General features: G+C 42.4%; 1 protein-coding gene across 1 annotated transcript in view; it reads left to right on the top strand.

Moving 5' to 3' along the window:
- Positions 1-22,192, top strand: part of LOC139416164 (neurexin-2-like) — a 968,379-nt gene that overhangs the window by 539,163 nt on the left and 407,024 nt on the right. The window contains exons 16-17 of the mRNA XM_071164510.1: positions 6,868-7,041; positions 14,194-14,313. Of these exons, the coding sequence (XP_071020611.1) occupies positions 6,868-7,041; positions 14,194-14,313 (294 nt within the window). The remainder of the gene's footprint in view (positions 1-6,867; positions 7,042-14,193; positions 14,314-22,192) is intronic.

The following is a 22,192-nucleotide window of genomic DNA, read 5'->3' as shown; positions in this document are numbered from 1 at the left end:
AAACATTTTTTTTAAAAATTTACAATCTGTATAAAGAATAAAAAATAGAAAGGTTCAGGACCTCTGTGAAACATCACAGCACATTTGAAAAATACATGGCAAATATAAATCCAATATGGATTCTTAGGGCCAGGCATCCCGTCAGCGGGACACCTGCCATCAACTTCCGGTGACGGCATAGATAAATAATCATACAAATGATGGATATTAAACATCTAGGTACATACAAGTGTCTTATTTTTCAACCAGCACAGGCTTCGTAAAATCAAAAATAGCAATTAAATATTCACTTACTTTTTGAATATCTCCCTCTGATTTACAATCCCAAGGGTCCCAGCTACAACATGCATGGTTTTGTTAGATAAAATCCTTCTTTATATCCTAAAAAGTCTGTTTAGTTGGCGCCATGAATTTGAGTAATCCACTAGTTCAACATGCAGAGAAAGGAATCCAAAAAGCTACCACTAAACTTTGTTAAAACAAGTCAAAATACGTTTCTAACTGATTTCCAACTCTGACTCCCTGTACCAAAACTCAAAATTCGTCCTTGTTTGGGAAGAAACAAGCCTAAAACCTTCAACAAAGACTGTTGACATCTAGTGGGAGCCATAGGAATTGCAATCTGGGAGCTGGAATTGCATAGGACCATTGAAAGAGCATGGGCTCTCCAAAAAAATATTTTTCCGGTTGGTTTTTCTTTGGATATTTGGCTACCATATCAATTGTGTTATAATCTCATACATTATTTTAACATTTCTACCAACTTCAAATAGTTTTCTATCCAATGGTGCCAATTATATGCACATCCTGGCTTCTGGGCCTGAGTAACAGGCAGTTTACTTTGGGCACGTCAGTCACACAGGAAGTGGAGAAAAATAGACCCTAGCCTGAAGGAGTATAGATGGGAGGGGTTTAATGGAGCTGAAGGTTGGGACTAATAACAACAAGATAACTAATGTAAAACACGCTGTGTCCGTAAAACGTATATAGTTTAAGATCTTTTTTGAAAGAGTACAGTTTGCAAGATATGGCAAATATAAATCAAACCTGATGAACATCATAAATATATGGGAGAAGATGAGGGTAGAGGAAGGACAACAGTTAAAAACAAACAAATAAAACTATTGTAAAATAGACTTTGTCCATAAAATGTATATAGTATGTATCAGCTAGAAATACAGCCCTAAGCGTTGTTGTTCACTAGTTTGCTCCAATTCGGGTAGGGGTGGTAGAGTTGGAGGGTAACAAAGGAAATATATATATTTTAAAAGATATGTATGTATTTATATGCGTATGTATGTATATGTATATATATTAGCAAAAAATATATGGGGGATTGTAAGTGATACAGACAATTACACTGATGGAAGCTACAATCTATCTGCAATATTAAAGCTGATCTACCCCCTAAAAAAACACAAGATATTATATTACATTGAAAACAAAATAAGACACCAAGAGACAACAAAAATACTATTTACACAATGTATATATCCAGAGTAGTGAGCGCATACATTTTCATACTTTTTTCGTACTGGTCCCCTGAGGGAATCCAACCTACAATCCTGGCTCTGCAAGCATATAATACTGTACATGTTTATATTGTTATATACAGTACAGTTAAATTAGATATTTAGAATGACCGGAGGCATTGTGATGCAATGTTTTTTAAATCTGTTTCTAAAAGACTATAGAAGAGTTGTGTAGACAAGTGTTTGACTACAGTAGAAGCTTATTTCAAATATGAAGTCACTAGTGTACCAGACACAGGTGTTACTGAGCTTGCTCTTAGTGGCCCTCCAGGGGCCCTATCCCAGCAGCCCTCTCTCTGTCTGTCTGCTCAGATGCAGCATGGCCCTACCCAGGGGCCCCTGAGAAGTTGTTATGGTAACCGCAGATGCACAGTGGCCCCGGCCGTGTCTGAGAGGCTGTAATTGGTCCCCTCTGGTGGACCTCTAGACCCCTGTGCATCCCAAATGGCACCCTTCTTGCCATTATAGTGCACTATTTTTTAACATAGCCTGATAGGCCCTGGTCAAAAGTAGTGCACTATATAAGGAATAGGGTGCCATTTGGGACGCAGCCCCTGTGCACTAGAACATTCATCACTGCCTGGGCTGGGGAGGAGAATCAAAACACTAACCCCAACTCTGTTACCTTATAAAACACTAAAAGAAGAAATGGAGCACAGAACATTCTCACAATATCTCACAGAGGACCCATAATGGAGCACAGAACTCTCTTACTATCTCTCACGAAGGGATACATAGCCCAAAACCCTTACTCAAGCAAATATGACCTAAAACACTGGCCACAAAATGTCTTACTATGTTTCTAAGAGGAGTCGAAATACATTACAGAACGCTCACACACAAAATCCAAAATAAGTGCTCCTAACAGGCAAGAGGAAGGTCGACCCAAGAGGTGACATTCTGAGGGCACGGCGAGAGCCAGACAGAGGGGGAGCGAGAGGGAGAGCGAGATCACTAATTACCAACCCAATGAAGGGACCCAGAGAGGAACGCAGCTGGATTGGGACACACAATACAATACAAATAAAGGTTGTTTCTCCTCATCCCGAATGCATTAAAGTCAATCTCTTACTCTTGAAAATGTCTGCTAACTTTTCAAGAAACTGCTTGGCACTTTTTGGATTAAGTCAGCAATAAAAATGCATATTTGAGAAGCGATTCTTCTTCTCTACAATTTGAGGGCATCGTTCAGTTATGCAGCTAATGAATCCACAGTATTGATTAGAATGCCTTACAGCCTTGACTGAGATGCATTAAGTGTCAAACACACATTAGTTTTAGGAAGAGAACTGCGAACCATAATTGACTTATTCAATTACTCTGACACTATTTGACCTAGTGGGCTTATTGCTTCTCTCAAAGCCAAAGATTCATTTTCGGGGGCACTTTTATGAATGCAGTCCCCAGAGTTTTGCTGAATTTAGACAAACAAAGGCGGCATGATGGCCCTGTATTTACTTTGCTAGGGTTGCCCTTTTAGCCAATGATTCCTTGGGAAATATATACTCACAATGTCTTTTTTTTCATGTCAATGTGACTTCCTGCTTTAGATAAAGGCTGAATGAAGAAATGATAAGAAATGCCAGGAGCAAAATTGTTGTTTTATTCTTATTGTACTTACTTCAAAGGAGTTTTGATGTACTGATTCTTCATAATTTAGTTTGGCATTCTCACCAACGCCTTTTGCAATATCTTTTGAGAAGAAAAAACATACTTTTTAAACATAAAATTAAGAAATGGATAAAAAGAAAATGCATAAATAATATATTTTTTAAATACAATGGCTTTACTTGTAGTTATTGAAGATTGAAGACTAGGCCAATTAAATACTGTCAATAACGGTCAATCTCTGGCTTGAAAAATCATAAACCCTCACCTCCCAAAGACAGTGTTATGTGAATTTAATAGCTCACAAAGGAATGTCGAAAGGAATACTGTGTCTGCATCAAACATCAATCCCAATCCTGTGTACCCTTTCTCAGTCCCCTTAACTCAATGCCGTGAATCAGATCAGTGGAGACATGTACAATGCACTCTATTCCATAACTATGAGCATTTTCTCAGAGTGAAACTCGATCCCAGGAGTTTTCCTCACCACTTATAGCAGGTTCTAAATGTCTCTCTCCTCTGGTCCACTCCATTATGATGACCAGTGTTTACAGGCAGGCTACCTGAATCAACAGCTGTTGTGACATGACAGTCCTCCAATAGGAAGTGCCACTGCCAGCATGTTAATTTCGCAAGTCTTGTCACTGGATAGTGAGAGACTACAGAGAGAGTGCGAGGGGGGGGGGGGGGGCATCCACGGGGTAGCCTTAAAATCCCTTTATTTTCACCAGTGCAGCTTTATCTATTTCCGACAGATGTTGTTTCTGTCGAACTGTTAAACTACATGTGCTGATTTGCAGTCTGTTTCCTCTGTTTTACTGATTTGGCCTCTCTGGTCTGTCTCAAATGGCTTTAGCACAGCAAAAACTCCCAAATGTCTGCAAAGCTTAATTGATTACCAATGATATCAATTCAATTATTTTGTAATCCCCTCCCTTTGAGTATTCACTTCATTTTCTCCCCCTATTTTTGTATAATTTTTTAAAAATGTTTTACAAGTATTTTTTATGTAATAGGTCTACTTCTTGACAGCTTGAAAATCAATGGCTAATATCAGAACATAGGCATAATTCAAATAATCATTTAAAGGGACAGTCTGCCGTTGCTACATTCATTTTTGGATATATACATTAACGATATGTAGGCCTACCCATTTATTCTTGAATAATATAACTTAGAAATGCCTCATGAGCTTAGGTCAACTGTTGTACCCCATCTTAACCCAGAATGTAAGCCTATTTGACATTGTTTGTAAACAAAGTAAATATGAACAAACACTATATAGCCTCGAAACATGATTCAAACTGGAATTCTGATACCATGACTGGTCAGTCCTTGCATCCATAGCGCTGTTTATACATTTGAGTGGTTACATTTCTCCAACACCATCCCTCAACTTTTTTACATAAACAGGGGCGTGGAAAATGTGTTATTGTTTCAACTGGAGGATCCCCCTTTTGACGAATAAAGACATTAGGAGAGAAAAAACTCCACATAGTCATAGACCATTCTATGCACGCTTGCCTAATCAATCCACAAATATTCTACTGTGTTAAGAGCAGGTTGGCGACACAGAATGTCTAGGTCTAAGTTCAACTCTTCTTCCAAATTGTCTGCTCGCGTATAATTTTGTATAATAATGTTGATTGTCTAGCAGTAGGAATGTGCTGTAAAACACCAGAATGATAAATAAACATTAGCAAACATTTGCTGTAAGGGGAGAAATTGAGTGATGAAGAGTTGCAGGTGAGAGTGGCATTGCACCAGTGGGCTGGTTTCTATCAAATCAGTCACAGCTGTTTGTTCAATCTTTGTTTACAAACTATTTCCTGCACACACACTTTCATTATAAAAACTAAAGACATGCTTGAGAGGGCATCTACCTGCAATAGGAGTAGAGTAGGCTAGTCGTAGTCTTTACAGTAGCCTAGGGCCAGGCTACACAAAGCCAATCATTTTTTATATCACACACAAGCGCATAGTGCCTATTAAAAATAGGCGGGGAAACGATTCAGTGCGCGCTGGGCCCCCCTTCAACGCCCGATTTGTTGTCAGTGAAATATCACAATAAGACACAACAGACAGAATAAATAATATTGTCACGAGCTAAGTGTTGAAATTGAATTGGAGTGGTGGAAAAATAACCCAAATTTCATACTTGAGTAAAAGTAAAGATATGTTACAAGAAAATGACTCAGGTAAAAGTGAAAGTCACCAAATAAAATACTACTGAGTAAAAGTCTAAAAGTATTTGGTTTTAAATGTACTGAAGTAGTACTTAAAAGTATTTTTACTTAATTACTTTAACCACTAGGAGGCAGGGTAGCCTAGTGGTTAGAGCAAGTTCAAATCCCCGAGCTGACAAGGTACAAATCTGTCGTTCTGCCCCTGAACAGGCAGTTAACCCACTGTTCCTAGGCCGTCATTGAAAATAAGAATTTGTTCTTAACTGACTTGCCTAGTTAAATAAAGGTAAAAATAAGAAATACTGTTGAATTGTAATAATGGCTGTAGTATATACATGATTGTTTTTGGTGACTGAATCTAAACCTATGCTTCTAGCTAACTTTTTGGAAACCTGATTAGAATACAATGTGCCTTTCGTCTTTATGTGCTCACTCATTTTGATGCAATGCTACCTACACATGTTCTTGAACCTAACTTCAGTGCAGGCGATTGAGCCAACAACAACATTGTTGAGATTTGCTTGATACACTTGCCTCTGTACATTTCTTACAGCTATATAGCCACGGACATCCTACGTTTTCAGGCAGTTGCAAGCACATGAAACACTCAGAATCAGGTGGAATACTATGACCATGTTAGTTTGCTGCAGGGCCATGCAGACCTTTCAGGGGGGCAGGTGCAAGAAGAAGGTGAAAAGAAGGCACCGACCACCATATCTCAAAATTCCTAACATACCAAATGCCTCTGTAGCAAGCATTTGTAACTTTTTTAAAGCAGATGCCTATTTATTTCTGCAACAACACACTCATTCATCATCACAAATTGTAAGCAAGCTATACAGTGGCTCCTAAAGACGAGATTGACATCAGGAAAAGAGGGTGGGCTATCAGTTGATTGTGATTTACCTCTTTGTCTTTCTGCCTCTACTGCACAGACCAGACAGAATATTGATGATGTAGGTTAAATGCTGTACTGTTGATATTTAAACTAGGCAGCTAGCTACACACACTGGACCGGTGACCAAATATCTGATGTACTGTATGTTTGCATACCAGGCATGGGCCATCTCTGTACAGGGTACTCTGGGGAAAAAGGCCCAACCGGTTGTGCAAGCTCCATACAGGGCAGATCAAATGGCGCAACAAACCAATGGATGGGGTGGGGGGTGGCAATGACTTGTGGGTTCGGAACAACAATGAAAAAACTTTTATACCTAAAAAAAGGCATACCTTTTTTTGGGGGGGTGGAATTTCAAATAGCACATTTTCACAATGATTATTGAACCAGTCATTTCCTATTCTCGGCCAGTAGCCTAACTTATACCTGGAAGATGTACCTGTATTTTCAGAGATGCAGAGCTTTCAGGAAGAAACACCACTAGTCCTTGTAGGTGGCTGCAGTAATAGCTAGTCAATACCTTTCTCGGGAGGCTTTCTTAAAGTCCACCCCACTACAAATCATACCCAAGATATTGTGCATTGTGAGTTTGGTCGAATGTAGGCCAGTTTTCCTCATGTTGTTATTGTCTTCTCCTCTCCAGGGGAGCTGTACATCGGTGGTGTGGGGAAGAGCATGTACAACAGTCTGCCCAAGCTGATCGCGTCCCGGGACGGGTACCAGGGCTGCCTGGCCTCGGTGGACCTCAACGGGAGACTGCCAGACCTGATCGCAGACGCCCTCCACAGGGTGGGCCAGGTGGAGCGAGGCTGCGATGGTGAGTTGGTGCTCACACACACATATGCCCACAAACACACATTATGCCCATGTATGCACACACACAAGTGTGAACGCATGCGCAAACACGTGCAATATTTACACACACACACACTTGGGCGGACTGGGCCAAGAATCTGGCCCTGGCATTGTATCCACACCAGCCCACATCACTGCGATCCGCCAACTCTATCTATCTCAGCATCTTCTCTGCTGTCACTGTGTGTCTTCTTGTTATCTGTCTGTCTCTGCTTTATACGTTATAAATGCCAAGCTAATGACTTAGGCTATATTGCAAATTAGTGCTTGGTATATATCAGTCCCCCCGAATCAACACCTACCCTACGTGTTAATTACTATTACAGTGCTGCTGACTAACCTGTTCCCCTGGTGTCACTGGTGAAACTAACTTCCACAGTTGGTGGGCACCAGTGACATCGTTTGGTCGGACCCAAGAGAGTAATCACACGTAATCCTGAGTAATCACCTTATAAAGTCATTTATAGTGCTTTATTAAGAACAGTAATACATGGACTACTTGAGGTATTCAAGAAATACGCTGTTTCCTCTCACACGTCCAAGCAATGATGCATGATTCAAGATGTTTTTGTATGTGCAACCTAATCCAGTGATTGTCATGAATTTTGGGTTGACAATTAGACTATAGTTGCAAAATTGTACTGTCTAAATAGGATTCCAGAATTTCCAGATTTTTTTGGGGGGAGGGGGGATCGCTAACTCTAAATATACTGCCTGCTGCTATTAGCCTTGTAGTCATGATCCCAACAGCAAATTGAATGTCCTAATAAAACCTGCAGTTGTAGGCTACTACCCATGAAACCTATAGGCCTATGCCCTCTCAACGGCATATGCGCAAAGTCAAAATCAATATCTTGGTTGTAAAATAGTTGCTATTGAGGTGAATATTAAGTTGAGAATTATACATTATACCTACAGAAAGCTGAGACCATTGTCTCTTTAACAAGGACATGTGGACAAAGCTTTCAAAGCTGTGTTTTTCCCGCAATTGCATTTTGAAATGTTATAATGATCAAACTGCATTTTTCTCTCAAGCACATGGGTGTAGAGGAGAGTGGCTCGCTCATCACAGCAGCAGGCCCCAGCGATATAAACGCTTTCATTACAGGAATCATGAGGATAATGCACTTTACTGTTTTATCAAATCATGGTTTTAGCTGACCAAAAAACTGGACATTTTGAGTGCGGTGACCTTTCTACATTTATAGGTACCCTTTCCGATTTTTACGATCCATGATCTTGGCTGTCTAATTAATGACAAGAGTTGGAGCAGGTCTCTTTGCTGATGCCACATTTTTTTACTTTGAATGTGAGTTTGCTCGACCTCAGCTCAGTTTATCAGAAAACAGGGCTGGCCCATCTTGGTAGGCGGGACCGGCCGTTGCCCACTAATCAGCCAAATACTCATTATAGATTAGCATAACAAAGAAATTGCACAAAAACAGGCCCATGGGCTGCCTTTTTCATGTATCATTTTTTAACATGTAAAGAATTTGTAGTACCAGTCAAAGGTTTGGACACACCTACTCATTCAAGAGTTTTTCTTTATTTTTACTGTTTTCAACATTAGAAAATATTAGTGAAGACATCAAAACTATGAAATAACACATATGGAATCATGTAGTAACCCAAAAAGTATATTTTACATTTTAGATTTTTAGCCACCTTTTGTCTTAATGACAGCTTTGCACACGCTTGTCATTCTCTCAACCAGCTTCACCTGGAAAGCTTTTCCAACAGTCTTGAAGGAGTTCCCAAATATGCTGAGCACTTATTGGCTGCTTTTCCTTCACTCTGCGTTCCAACTCATCCCAAACCATCTCTTTTGGGTTGAGGTCGGGTGATCGTGGAGGCCAGGTCATCTGATGCAGCACTCCATCACTCTCCTTCTTGGTCAAATAGCCCTTACACGGCCTGGAGGTGGGTTGGGTCATTGTCCTATTGAAAAACAAATGATAGTCCCACTAAACACAAACCAGAAGGGATGGTGTATCACTGCAGAATGCAGTGGTAGCCATGCCGGTTAAGTGTGCCTTGAATTCTAAATAAATCACTGACAGTGTCACCAGCAAGGCACCCTCGCACCTCCTCCTCCATGCCTTATGGTGGGAACCACACATGCAGAGATCATCCCTTCACCTACTCTGCGTCTCACAAAGACACGGCGGTTGGAACCAATAATCTCACATTTGGACTCATCAGACTCACCAGTGTAATGTCCATTGCTCGTGTTTCTTGTCCCAAGCAAGACTCTTCTTTTTATTGGTGTCCTTTAGCAGTGGTTTCTTTGCAGCAATTCGACCATGAAGACCTGATTCACGTAGTCTCCTCTTGGCAGTTGACTTTGAGATGTGACTGTTACTTGAACTCTGTGAAGCATTTATTTGGGCTGCAATTTCTGAAGTTGGTAACTCTAATAAACTTCCTTTCCTGTGGCGGTCCTCATGAGATCCAGTTTCATCATAGCGCTTGATGGTTTTTGGGACTGCATTAAAGATACTTTCAAAGTTCTTGAAATGTTCTGCATTGACTGACCTCCAAGTCTCTTTGCTTACTTCATCTGTTCTTGCCATAATATGGATTGGTATTTTACCAAATAGGGCTATCTTCTGTCTACCACCCCTACCTTGTCACAACACAACTGAGAGAATGACACGAGTGTGCAAAGCTGTCATCAAGGCAAAGGGTGGTTACTTTGAAGAATCTCAAATATAAAATATATTTTTTCTTTGTTTTACACTTTTTTGGTTACTACATGTTCCATATGTGTTATTTCATAGTTTTGATGTCTTCACTATTATTCTACAATGTAGAAAATAGTACAAAAATAAAGGTAGGTATGTCCAAACTTTTGACTGGTACTGTATTTATTTGTGTGTGTGTCAATTTCAACCAGTACACCCAACCGCAATATTGCCCAGCCCATCTGGCATTTGCCAGAATTGCCGGATGGCCAATCCACCCCTGACATTCACCTAGACTAACTTAGCAGACTTTATCATCCCATTTCAAGCTATTTTCTCCTCCCAGTCTCATCATACACAGGTGATTCTGAAGTTTGACACCTGCAGTAACTCATAGGTCCTTCTTCGTCTGTTATAGCCAGATATATAATTAGACTCCACCCTCAGACTCGGCGCTCGACTCCTTTTTTTAGTCCCAGCTCTTTCCCATAAAACCTACAGAAGGTATCTCTGCCTCTGTTATTGTCAGCCACCCTGTAGCGCTCACTGTGCAGTTTACAAGGACCACAGAGAGTAACTGTGGTCGCACCAGTTTCAGGCAGGGCTGCTTTTTAAGGCATTAGGTTTCTTGGAGGTGACACTATGAGAAATCAAGGAGCCTAGCATTGGGATTTTGAAATCCACCATGTATTTCTTAAATTGTTGCAGTTAAAAAAGCCTGACTATTTGTCGTTGTTTGTGTATATTTTATAAAGTTATCGTACTTTTTATACCTTTTATTATCCTTTTTAATTTGGAACTTTGCATTGCACTGTGAAACTGCTTGAGGTGCTAAAATCCCGTTTGAAAAACCTGCATTTTTAGCTTGTTCTTTAATTAACGAGGCCTTTGTGTTTTATGTGCTTTTGATTCAAGGTTTTTATTGCTTTGTGTTTTTTCTTGTTTTTCTTGCGATAATTGTGTGGCTAAATAAAGTTTGATTTGATATTGGATCTTTAATTGATGGCATGACAAGAATCATGTGCACTGGGGGATACTAATGAGGACAATGGACAAGGTGATAAGAGCTACGGTATTAGCATGAGTAAAGATCCATGTCCTTCCATGGCTCACTGGTCAAAGTCTGTTTTCATCATGACTTCTCAATACTGAACTTCTACTTGTTATCGTTAGAACTTCTGACACACATTTACACACTTGGAAAAAAGGCCATTTTACGCAGTGCCTAAACTCCTCCATCCTGCATTTGGAAGGGGCCCAGCTTTTCTGGCTGGACGGACGTCACCGGTATTGTGGTGTCTCTGGCGGCTAGTTAATTGTGTTTGTGACACCTGCAGGCTGTGGCGTCAGTAGCGTTCACACTGTCTGATTTCCCAGAGGTCTCGCTGCCTCTCCGATTCTAAACGCAAACGCTGCCACCTCTGCCTGCCAGCCTGGCTTATTACCTGCCTACAGTTATACGGCGTAATTACTTCCGTTTTTAGAAGAGATCTAAAACTGCATTAGGCTATCACATATACTCCCTTCTTGCAGGTTGCAAGAGGTAGCAATAAGTTTCATAGCATCAACTACTCTTTTCACGGAATTGTTTCCCCATAGCCTGACAACAAAAACCAGTAGAACGTTTCAACTCAATAGAAGCCAATACAAATGGCTATTGATAGTGTAGCCTAGTGGCAGATGTGGTTGTGCTTTAGCCAAGTCTCCCTTTCATGTCCGTTGTCATGTCCGTTGGTCCTGTCAAACATAAAGGGCTATAGCATGACAACAAGACAACAAAGGACATTGAGTTGGCAGAAGCATTCACAGCTCTGCAACCGGACTATTTGTACTGCACACTCCAACAGTAGCCAGACCCTCTGTTCAATATGTCAGGCCAAGGCCGGTCCTCCAGACCAGCTCAGTGGAGCAGGTGGATCAGGAGTTGGAACCAGAGTTTAGTGGTCAGAGGTTGACCTCTATGGCTGCATCCCCAGACATCCAGCAGGGTCAATGGGGCAACTTGTTCTCCTGTAGCTGCCTGACTCAGCTAATCCCTCCCTACAGCAGCGAGAGCAGAGAGCTGCAGCCTTTGGCTTAACGACTGTTCACTCTGTGTTCTTCACTACGCTGAGTTGCTGACTCACGTCTGGGATTTGGGAGGAAGACCGAGGAAGGTGAGAGAGAGGATAGGGAAGGCGGGGGGAGTGAGAGAGAGGGAGGGAGGGAGGGAGGGAGTCAGAGGGTGGGTGGAGGGAAGGTATTCCCAGATGTCTCATTCTCTCCCAAGCTGTTAGTTCCAGATACAGGTGTCATATTGTTACGCAGGGTTGAGATGTGTGTTAAGGCAGGTTACACAGTAAGGCTATTAGCGCCCTAGTAGATAGCATGCTGCTCATTCTTCCAACTCCTTTAATAAATCACAGCTACAGATTTAACAGACGTGGGGTTCATGCCTCGCTCCAAAAGAAATGTAAATAAGTTTACAACTGCTCCCACCGAAACACGAGGCATTTCAATGACACGATTACATCTCTACTGCTCCCACAGAAACACGAGGCATTTCAATGACAAGTTCAGAACTCCATACTCTATACACTTTAAACTCAAGTCTAAACTATATGCACTGGTTGAGGTAGCAGCTGATCGATAGCGGAGGGAAGTGCAACTCTGTGATAATATTGTGATTGACTTCAGTAATAATTACAGCAATATGTTTAATTACAGCCTCTGGGATTCTTGTATTAAGCACTGATTGATGGAGCAATCACTGCAGTGGGTAATTAAAAACATGAACTGATAAAATGGAGACATCTCATTTGAAGTGTCCATTTTGGAATAACGTTGAGGAAATGGCTGGCACTCTCATGAATTTGACTTTTTTTTTGGTTAATTGGGCTGCTCTTAAAATGTGTAAATAGTAACATGTTTTGTTTATCTCTTGAAACAAGTATGGCATTGCAAGTACATCCTTGCAAGTGCACAAGTCAGTTTATAACAAACAACCTTTTACATAGCTTCCTCCCATTTTTTTTATCACTTTATTTTTAAAGCACCAAAACCATTTGAACAAAAAAAGTACAAATATACCTTTATAATAAGGCAGACTATAGGACGTGCTGTTATTTGCCTGTTCGTGGCCCGCCTGTTAGCTTGGATGATTCTTGCCATTCTCCTTCTCGACCATTCTCCTTCGACTTTGTTTTGTCGCCCCATTCTCTGTAAACCCTGGACCCCTGGGCACCGACGGTCATACCACGCTCAAAGTCGCTTCGGCCATTCGTTTGGACCATTCTAACGTTCAATCGAACACTAACTGAATGCCTGTCTACCTGCTTTACATAGCAATCCGTGGCCGCGTGACTCACTGTGTGTAGGAGCAAACCATTTTGGTGAACGGGGTGGTGTACCTAATAAACTGGCCATTTATTATGTATGTGAAAATGGTGCGTTTCTATGTTTTGTAGTAAAAAAAAAAGAGAGGAAGATAAGTGTTTCCAATGACATCATCGGTATGCATCATTTGATTTTAACATATTCTGAGTAGGCTTTGCCTACTAATTGTCTGCTACTGTAATTGGTTGATGATATCATTGGAAACACAAATGTTCCTTTATATTTTTTTTTATAGAAAACATACAAACTCCCAATTTTCACATATGTTGATGTTGGGGGTGGTGCTGGAGATGACGAATATGAAGTTGACCGTTTTTACAATTTCCCTTTAAATGTTGCAAACATAGAAGGTCGACCACCTACGTGACAATTAGCCACCTGTGGTTTTCTTTTGGTCATCGCTAATCTAAAGCATTAGCAGGTATTAATGTGTCTAATAACCAAGTCACAGTTGCTTTGAATACCACCCGGCTAACATTTAATCCACTTATCACTCTAACGTGCTCGGAATTCCACTGAGAAATTACAATAGTGGCTTTTTATAATTGGAGAATTGTCATTGTTGAATAAGTCCATCTTTTCTTTTACCTCCAATCAAACCCCCCCCCCCTAATTTCATATTCAAGTTGACAAATATGCCTCCCAGTTCCATTACTTCCTGTAATCAAGGTTTTAACCCAGAATTAATGTCAAATGCAACCTTATCACTTTTTAACCACCAGCCTCGATGAAATCAGTATCAACAAAATGACCTGTGCTATGGATATGATTACAGTGATTGGCCTATATTCCCATGTTGACATAAAAGGGGCTTTATGTATTGAACGTGTTCCCCCTGAGCATCCTTAGAACCTACAGTGGGATTACAGTTTGCCCCCTTAGGTGCCTGCGCACATCGGCAAAAAGAAAACAGTAAGGCTGTGTATATTGACAACTTAACAGCCTTAGGATTCCTGCTTTAAAGTTGTTTCCCAAATGTCCTTACATACATTGGCATAAAAAGCGTATGTGTGCGTGTTGTATATTGACCCCTGTGTTCCAATCCGTCCCTCCAGGACCTAGCACCACCTGTACGGAGGACTCCTGCTACAATCAGGGCGTGTGTCTCCAGCAGTGGGAGGGCTTCTCCTGCGACTGCACCATGACGTCCTATGGAGGCTCCTTTTGTAGCGACCGTGAGTACAACAACCCTGTCTGTCGCCGGCACGTCACCGCGCCGGGTTGTATGTGCGTATGTCGTGTGGAGGTTGTGTTTGTTGTAGGGCTTCTGGTGGATCGAGTTGGCTTGGTCGCGGAGATGTAGGTGACTTTCAAAGGTGTTTATATGTCGTGTTTGGTTTTGTAGACTATTTTAGGTCTAATGTTTGTTAACTCTTTAGCGCTTCCCTAGTGGGCACATGGAGAGATTTACGCTTGTTTGTACGAGAGAGAGTTGACATTCTATCCATGGCCCCTACAGGATAAATTAATCTAGAACCCGGACAGAGGGACAAGGTCCAAGGTTAATAGAGCAGTGGGCCTACTGCTTTGTTAGCTTGTTAAGGAGTTAAGCTCAGATCCATAATCAATTGACCTCCCTCTCCCTTCAAACCCCCTTTGAACACTTCCTTGTAACTTGCCCTATGACACGTTTGAGGGTAGAAAAATGTGCCTAGCTGAGGGGAGTTGTGTGTTGTTTGTGTAGTCAACGTTCGTTAGAGAGACTATGATTGGCTATGACAGTCGGGCACTGATTAGGACCAGGCTGTGGCAGTGGGTGTGCTCCAGGAAGAGGGAGAAAAGGGGGACGGGGCAGAGGAAGAGAGGAGGACGATAACGTCTGCCTGTGAACGACAGCCACGCGGAGATAAACAGAGATCCCATCCCTAGCTCCTTGAAAGATAAGAGGGCGAGAGAGGTGAGGAGGGGGAGGGGGAGGGGGGGGGGGGGAGAGGCACGCTGATGCCTTTGCTCTCCTTGCTCTGCTCAGAGACCGTGGGGGTATTAGTAAGTTTAATATCCTGATTTCTTTAAAGATTGGAGAGATAGGCGTGTGTGGCACTGAGCCAGAATGAGGCCTCGGCTAGTGAGCGTATGTGTGTGTGTTTGTGTGTGTGTGTAGAGAGAGAGACGAGAGAGTGATCCCTCCAGCAGCCAGCCCTACTGTAGGTCTCTTCACATTTACAAGCAACCAAAATATCTCCCAGAGATCAAGCTCGTTCTATAGCAATGGCTACCACATGACATAGCACGCAGTAAAACATCAAGTCTATTCACCAACCCCCCTAACCAAGAGAATATCGACTTTGACATTAGCTTGTCTAATCGTATCCTCTAAAGTGCAGAGCTGAGACGGGCAAGGCAGTGACTGAGGAGTGAGGACTAACACTGAGGGAGTAATTTAGCTCTGATAAACCAGTTGTATGGACTGAATGTCTAATGGAAGTCTTCCATCAATCACTGAACACAGAACACAGTCACTAGACCACTAGACCACTAGACCACTAGTCATTTAGCTCTGATTAAACCAGTTGTATGGACTGAATGTCTAATGGAAGTCTTCCATCAATCACTGAACACAGAACACAGTCACTCGACCACTAGACCACTAGACCACTAGACCACTAGACCTAGCTAATAACCTTGTCTCTTTGTTTACCGACCATTGCTTTAGCGGAGAAGGAACATAAACTATATAAAATGAAGTACAATACTTATTTTTCAAGGGCAAGGGCTTTTTTCCCCATCAAATTTGATTTTAAGACGTCGTATAAGTGATGTCTGGCTCAATTGACTAACGGTAGGTCTTTTTCGGGAATTCTCAGACGCATTCGTTGAACTGAGAGTATCATTGGCTGCTGGCTAGGTCTCCCCTCTCCCCTCACTTTTTACAAGGTTGAATATTTGCATGCTCTGCTGGGTATCACTGTTGTATTCCTGTCTGTGTTTCCTCCGTAGCCCCACAATTAGCGTCTCTTCATTCTAAAAAGCCGAAGAGTCTTCCTTTACTGCCATCTTTGAGAAGAGGCAGATGAATCTTACTTTCACTTGAACATACCCGTTCTCCATGATGTTCAAGTGCCTGCTCTATCACGTTATCCTTCCAGCACAGAACTCTGCCCAACCTTGTTACGATGTTTTGAAGACTTCTATCCTTCAGCTATCTTGGCTTATACAACATTGTTTTGAAGACTGAATGTGTCACTTTTCAAGGAATTGTCCTTCAAGCGTCTACGCCAACACAAGGTAGGAGTGTCTACGGGTCGAGCCACTGACGTTCTCCAACTCTTTGTGCCTGTACATACCATTGTGAATTCCAAAACACTAATGGTTTAGAAGTGTATAGTAACTGCTTTGAAGACATGTTTGGTTTACAATGGACTCTTAATAGGGCATGCTTCTTCTCCTGGATTTTCTTTATAATCCACATCTCATTGTGGTATGTGTCCACAAATAACTGGCTCTCCATTGGTTTGAAAAGAAACACTTTTCACCGATAACATGTGTTATGCTTTTCAAAGACTTAATTGTTGAACATTTGAATAGCTTTTAGGGCATCTAAAGTTGATGATTACTTTAAACACACATGACATTCACCCAGGCATCCTCAGCAGTGCCATTTGAAGTTATTTTAGGTGATTTTAAAGCTGGACACCTGCAGTTACTCCTTTGCTAAAAACGGAGTTGGTGTATGTTAAGTATTCTACGTTGCGCGTGCATGTGTGTGTGTTTAGTATCCTGCAGAGTGTGTGTGTGTGTGTGTTTGTGTGTGTGTGTGTTTGTGTGTGTGTTTGTGTGTGTGTGTGTTTGTGTGTGTGTGTGTGTTTAGTATCCTGCAGAGTGTGTGTGTGTGTGTGTGTTTAGTATCCTGCAGAGTGTGTGTGTTTAGTATCCTGCAGAGTGAGTGTGTGTGTGTGTGTGTGTGTGTGTGTGTGTGTGTGTGTGTGTGTGTGTGTGTGGTCTCTGGTGGTGCGTTTTTGGTGCATAAAGGGTCGGTCTGGGACGTACTCTGCTGCAGCTGTGCAGGTGGCCTCTCTGTATCCATCCCATTCAACTGAGAGAACGGACGTGTCTGATCTGAAGTCAGCTAGGTTGAAATGTACCTGATAATAAAATGCATCTCACAAGCTTCGCCACACGCGTGACTGCGCTCTTGATCACATGCACACCATCAGTCAAAGACTAGCAATTATGTTATCTAACCGTTCCACACAGTTGCATACTGAGACACACAGTCACACACTCGCGTGCACGCACGCACACACACACACACACACACACACACATCGACCCCCACTGCTCCCCTTTCCACCCACCCACACACATCCCCTTACCGGCCCTAAAAAGAGAGATGAAAATCAATTGAATTTCCCTCAAAGAAGAATAAAGAATTAGAATAGGAAAGGCAGGCCATTTTCACTGCAGCCGGAGTCTTAAATTAACATAATGATTCTCCCTGGCCCGCTGTAAAGAGGAGCGAGGCCTGAACTGTGGGAGCCAGTGTGTGTGTGACTGTGTGTGACTGTGTGTGTGTGTAAGACCCCCACCCGGCGCCCTCTATCACTTCAGCCAGATGGCTGCAGAGGAGATGAGCCTCGCTCAATTTGAAAGGGGTGGGCTAGACCTCCCCCCTACACACACACTGGTTGGTAGAGAGGCAGATGCACAGCGAGATAATATTCATTTGTTTCCGACTCCTAATATTTCCGAGGCATCTTTTCTAAATGATCTTCAAATTTCAAGAGTGCACTCAATTATAATCCTACGCTAGCCTGGATGTCAAAAAGCATTTGTTGCTCCACTCACTGTTTCTGAATATATATGAGGCACATGAATGTTTACTGCAAAACTGCCGGGAGAGACTGCTGTTGTAAGCTATTTACCACACGATATTTGACAGTGATGGTTATAATTTTAGGATTTAGGATTTTTATTAGGATCCACATTAGCCGGTGCCAATTAGCCAGTGCCAATAGTCTTCCAGGGGTCCGATGATGATATTTCCCACAAACTCCTAGAAATGCCACGGAAACACAACGCCTGGACAAAAACAACACCTTTTCAGGGTTGAATTATATTCCTGGTATTTTACAATTGTTCCACCCCCAAGAAGAAGAAAAAAATCACTTTTCTCTTACCCACCAAACCGGAAGTGTCATTCAAAAGCATATAAATATGTCTGGATTTGATTGGAGCTTTGACAAGCATGAAAATTCAAACCTGATGCTACCGGAGCCTGATGAGCCATAGATGAAATACATGTTATGAGCCCTACATGAATGACTATTGATTGTGCAACAACAACAAAAAAACGAATTGCAACAAGTTATTCTAGTCTAGCTTTTCCTGCATGGGACTCCAAGAGCTAAGTAGCATTGTTTAAGGAGCGAGGCCAGCAGAGCACAAGTGCGTGCGTATTGCGCAAGAGACAGAGGCTATAAGTTAGAGGCTTATCATGCATAACCCATCATTAATGAGCTAAATATAAGGCTCATACTGCATTGAACCTTGTCTAGGACATCTATATATATAGGGCTAGATATCAATCTAGAACAGGATTCACTATTTTGGATGCAATTGGAGTTGACGGAGAGAGTGCGCGCGTGCACTGATTTTAAAGCAACTATATTAGAGGGATAAGCTGTTTTAAACTCTGGAGTTGCAATTAGAACAATTACAATCTTTACAATTAAAAAATCAAGGTCACCCCGAAAGCCAGATGGGAGATGGATAAATTAGATGCACATTTGGTCTTTATATTACTGTAGCATAGGCTAAGCTGCAGCAAATGCAGGCCTACCTGTCACAAAAAAAAATGAGTTACCCTGATGAGATGATACTGTGGGTCTACATGCATTGTCAAGTGTGCGCCATACTGAGATGGGCTGTCTGTCCCCACCCTGAGTGTTGATGATTCATCATGCAGAGGCCGTAGAGAATCCACATTTCGGCGTCGCATATAATTGAACAGTTCAATTTCACGCCACGCTGTTTACATCGATAATTGTTCTAACGTACCGGTTTCTCTCAGTTATTTATCCCAGGGAAAAGGGAGTGGTTTTGTAAACCCTGGTAGATCTCAGTAGACTGGGTTTCCTTCCATTCAACCCTAGTCCATTTGTCAAACAGGGAAAGAGTCCACCGTGTCATGTAGAGATGCATCCCGGTGGAGATCCTCTAGTTTTTTTTCTGTTCTGTAGAGGGGTGTTGTTTATGTTATTAGGGAGTTGCTCTGTTTGACAGACCCGCCATGTTGAGCTGAAGAGACTGACTCATATGGACGGCTGATATCTCTGTTGGATGAGCGTGTGGGGAGGAGAGACGCAACGGCAATTGGTTAGCGTGCCGCTTCCGCATGCCAGCGCACATGTTGTGCTCACACACACACACACACACACACACACACACACACACACACACACACACACACACACACACACACACACACACACACACACACACACACTCAGTGAGCAAACGTGTGTTATTCAGAGGAAGTGTCAGGTGATTGACTGGTCCATTTGTCTGTGCATAGCGTATAAGTGGAGCACTTGTTATTCTACAGTTTAAGTAACTGAATCAGACAGCACCGTTTGGAAGTGCATGCAATTTGTGGCTTAGGTTTCAGCTTTCTGTGCGCGTGGGTGGTTGTCTGTGCATGTGTGCGTGCATGTCTACACCCCATCATCCTAACCTGATGTTGCTATCTCTTAATTTCCTCCCACACATGTTTATCTCTACAGTTCTCAGGTGGCATGTACGTAGCGCTTGTTAGGAATGACAAGCCTGGCCTTGTTAGTCACTGGTGTTGAGGGGATCCTTTTGTTTTGCAGCCGCTCATGGATTTGATGACCTGTTGTTTTTCCACTCTCAGTCCTTCAGGGATAGCATCAATGGAGAATACTTTGTGTGGTGTTTTTGTGCGTGCGCGGGTTCAGTTATGTCTGCACGTGTGTTTGCATGGTGCGTTGTTTTAATGAAGCCGGCTGCTTGTGCGCCGTGCTTTCTAGCATACTAAATGTGCCGCCTGTCGGTCAGCAATACCCCAGTTCTCAGACTCACTCTTCTCTCCACCTTCTTCGCTCTTCCCTCCATCTCTCCCTGCCTCCATGAGGCCCTCCAGCTTCCTCTCCTCAGTGAGCGTATTGTCATGGTTAGCCTGCGGGTGTAGAAGATGATTTGGGAGAGTGGTGATGTAGCTTACCCTGTGACATGTGTAAATGCATAGACCCAGAATCAGTCCAGCTGGGCTAATAGTGAAGTCTATATGGTCTATAGGGAAAGATTGGTAGTAACAGCCTTTTAACAGCAATAACTCCCACAAACCAGCAGCATCACTCTCTCCCTCTCAGCAGTCTCTCTCTCTTGATCAGAGCTGATTATTGATGCATGCAGCATCATGCCTTGCTGACAGGAATCATTGACTGATCATCGCTGGGTCTCATTCCCCTCCAACTAAACTGGGACGTCTCTCAAAGTGGCCAATCTTCTCCTGAGAGGCCTGAAATGAAATAGATTCATTCGAGAGGTCAGATCTCTCGTCTCTGTCTCTGTCATTTGAAATTTGAGCCGAACATTTGCAGCCGTACTCTATTCAGATGAAGGTCAATGCGACCTTAATGGGGAACGCAGAGCCTGGACACTCGTTGGCACAAGAGAGTATAAAGAGATATTATTAGTATTGTCTGTGGCCATCTTCCCCTTTAAAAACAGAATAGTGAACACTGAAGACATTAGTAGGCAGGGTTGTGAGTCAGAAAGCCACTCCCCCAGAACCCCTGACACAATAAAGACACACTTCTCACCAAATCTGTGTGAAGGGATTAGCACCATCACACATCTTTCTTTTTCTTTCTTTCTTTCTTTCTTTCTTTCTTTCTTTCTTTCTTTCTTTCTTTCTTTCTTTCTTTCTTTCTTTCTTTCTTTCTTTCTTTCTGTCCTCACTCCCCTCTTCTCTCTCCTGTTCCCCTCCTCATCTCGTTGATGTTGTTTATATTCCCGCCGCTGGTCATGTCTTTTCCAGTGCATTTGTTAGACGGGGCGCCCGCACCCAGCAATTATCAAGTTGCTCATTTGGTGAAAAACGCGGTGTGGCCCACTCATAATGGCGTGGTTGTAGTTTTTTTAGAGGACTGTGAATACAACCAACACAAAGTTTGTATTGTGAGAATCTTTTAGAACAAAAAAAACAGCGAAGGGGTCACTATCCTGGTGACTTGGCAGGTCAGCAAAGCTAGCGTCAGTCCAATCGTGTTCTCGGAGTGTACGACTGAACGCAGACCTCCAAAACAAAAAGGCCCAGGGTCTAGGCTCCTCTGTCTGGCTTTGTGGCAAAATGGAATGAAATGGTGGCGATTTACAAGTCACCATGGCCTAATTACTAAACTGATTGCTTCTTAACCGTAACACGTATTAAAGTGCAATAAATGGCGGAGGTAATTGCTTCAAGACCCCCTCCTCCACTCCACTAGTGATATCAAAGGCATAGCGTCTCACTACACAGTGAAAAGGAGAAGGGAGGGAAGAGAGAAAAAATGAAAGGGGTGTAAGAAAACAGCGGGAAAGCAATTATTTCGAGGAGCACTCGGCTCGCATGTGTTATATTAGTCAATTGCGTTTGTTGCGGTTTGTAGATCACAGCGTCAAACTTCTGATTAGTGAGAGTGCCAGAGCTGGATGGCTGTCGTGACACGGTGTGTATGAATACTACATACACACATACGCATGTGCACATACGCATGTGCCTGCACAAACACACACACACACACACACACACACAGTCCATTCCGTGGCTAAGGATGGGGTAGACAATTTCTTTCATTATGTGTGTGCTTTCTCACCTTAAAATTCCATTTCCATTTCTCTAGCCTCATCCCTCAGCTTTACACTGAAACAGTGGCTGGGAAGATCCGTTATGTTTCAACTGCTGATTGGCCCTTTAAGCTAACATATAGGTGTTGTGTCACATTTGGGAGGTTGTCCTGATTCAAGGTTGCTTGCCACTGCATTATATTAAATAAATAAAAAATTATAAGTTTTAAGTGTGCATCTGTACAGAAAATAGCTCTCTCACTG

The sequence above is a fragment of the Oncorhynchus clarkii genome, chromosome 9, assembly GCF_045791955.1.
Source record: "Oncorhynchus clarkii lewisi isolate Uvic-CL-2024 chromosome 9, UVic_Ocla_1.0, whole genome shotgun sequence".
Classification (NCBI taxonomy): domain Eukaryota; kingdom Metazoa; phylum Chordata; class Actinopteri; order Salmoniformes; family Salmonidae; genus Oncorhynchus; species Oncorhynchus clarkii.
The sequence above is the reverse complement of the archived record's forward strand: the minus strand, read 5'-3'. Positions and strand labels throughout refer to the sequence as shown.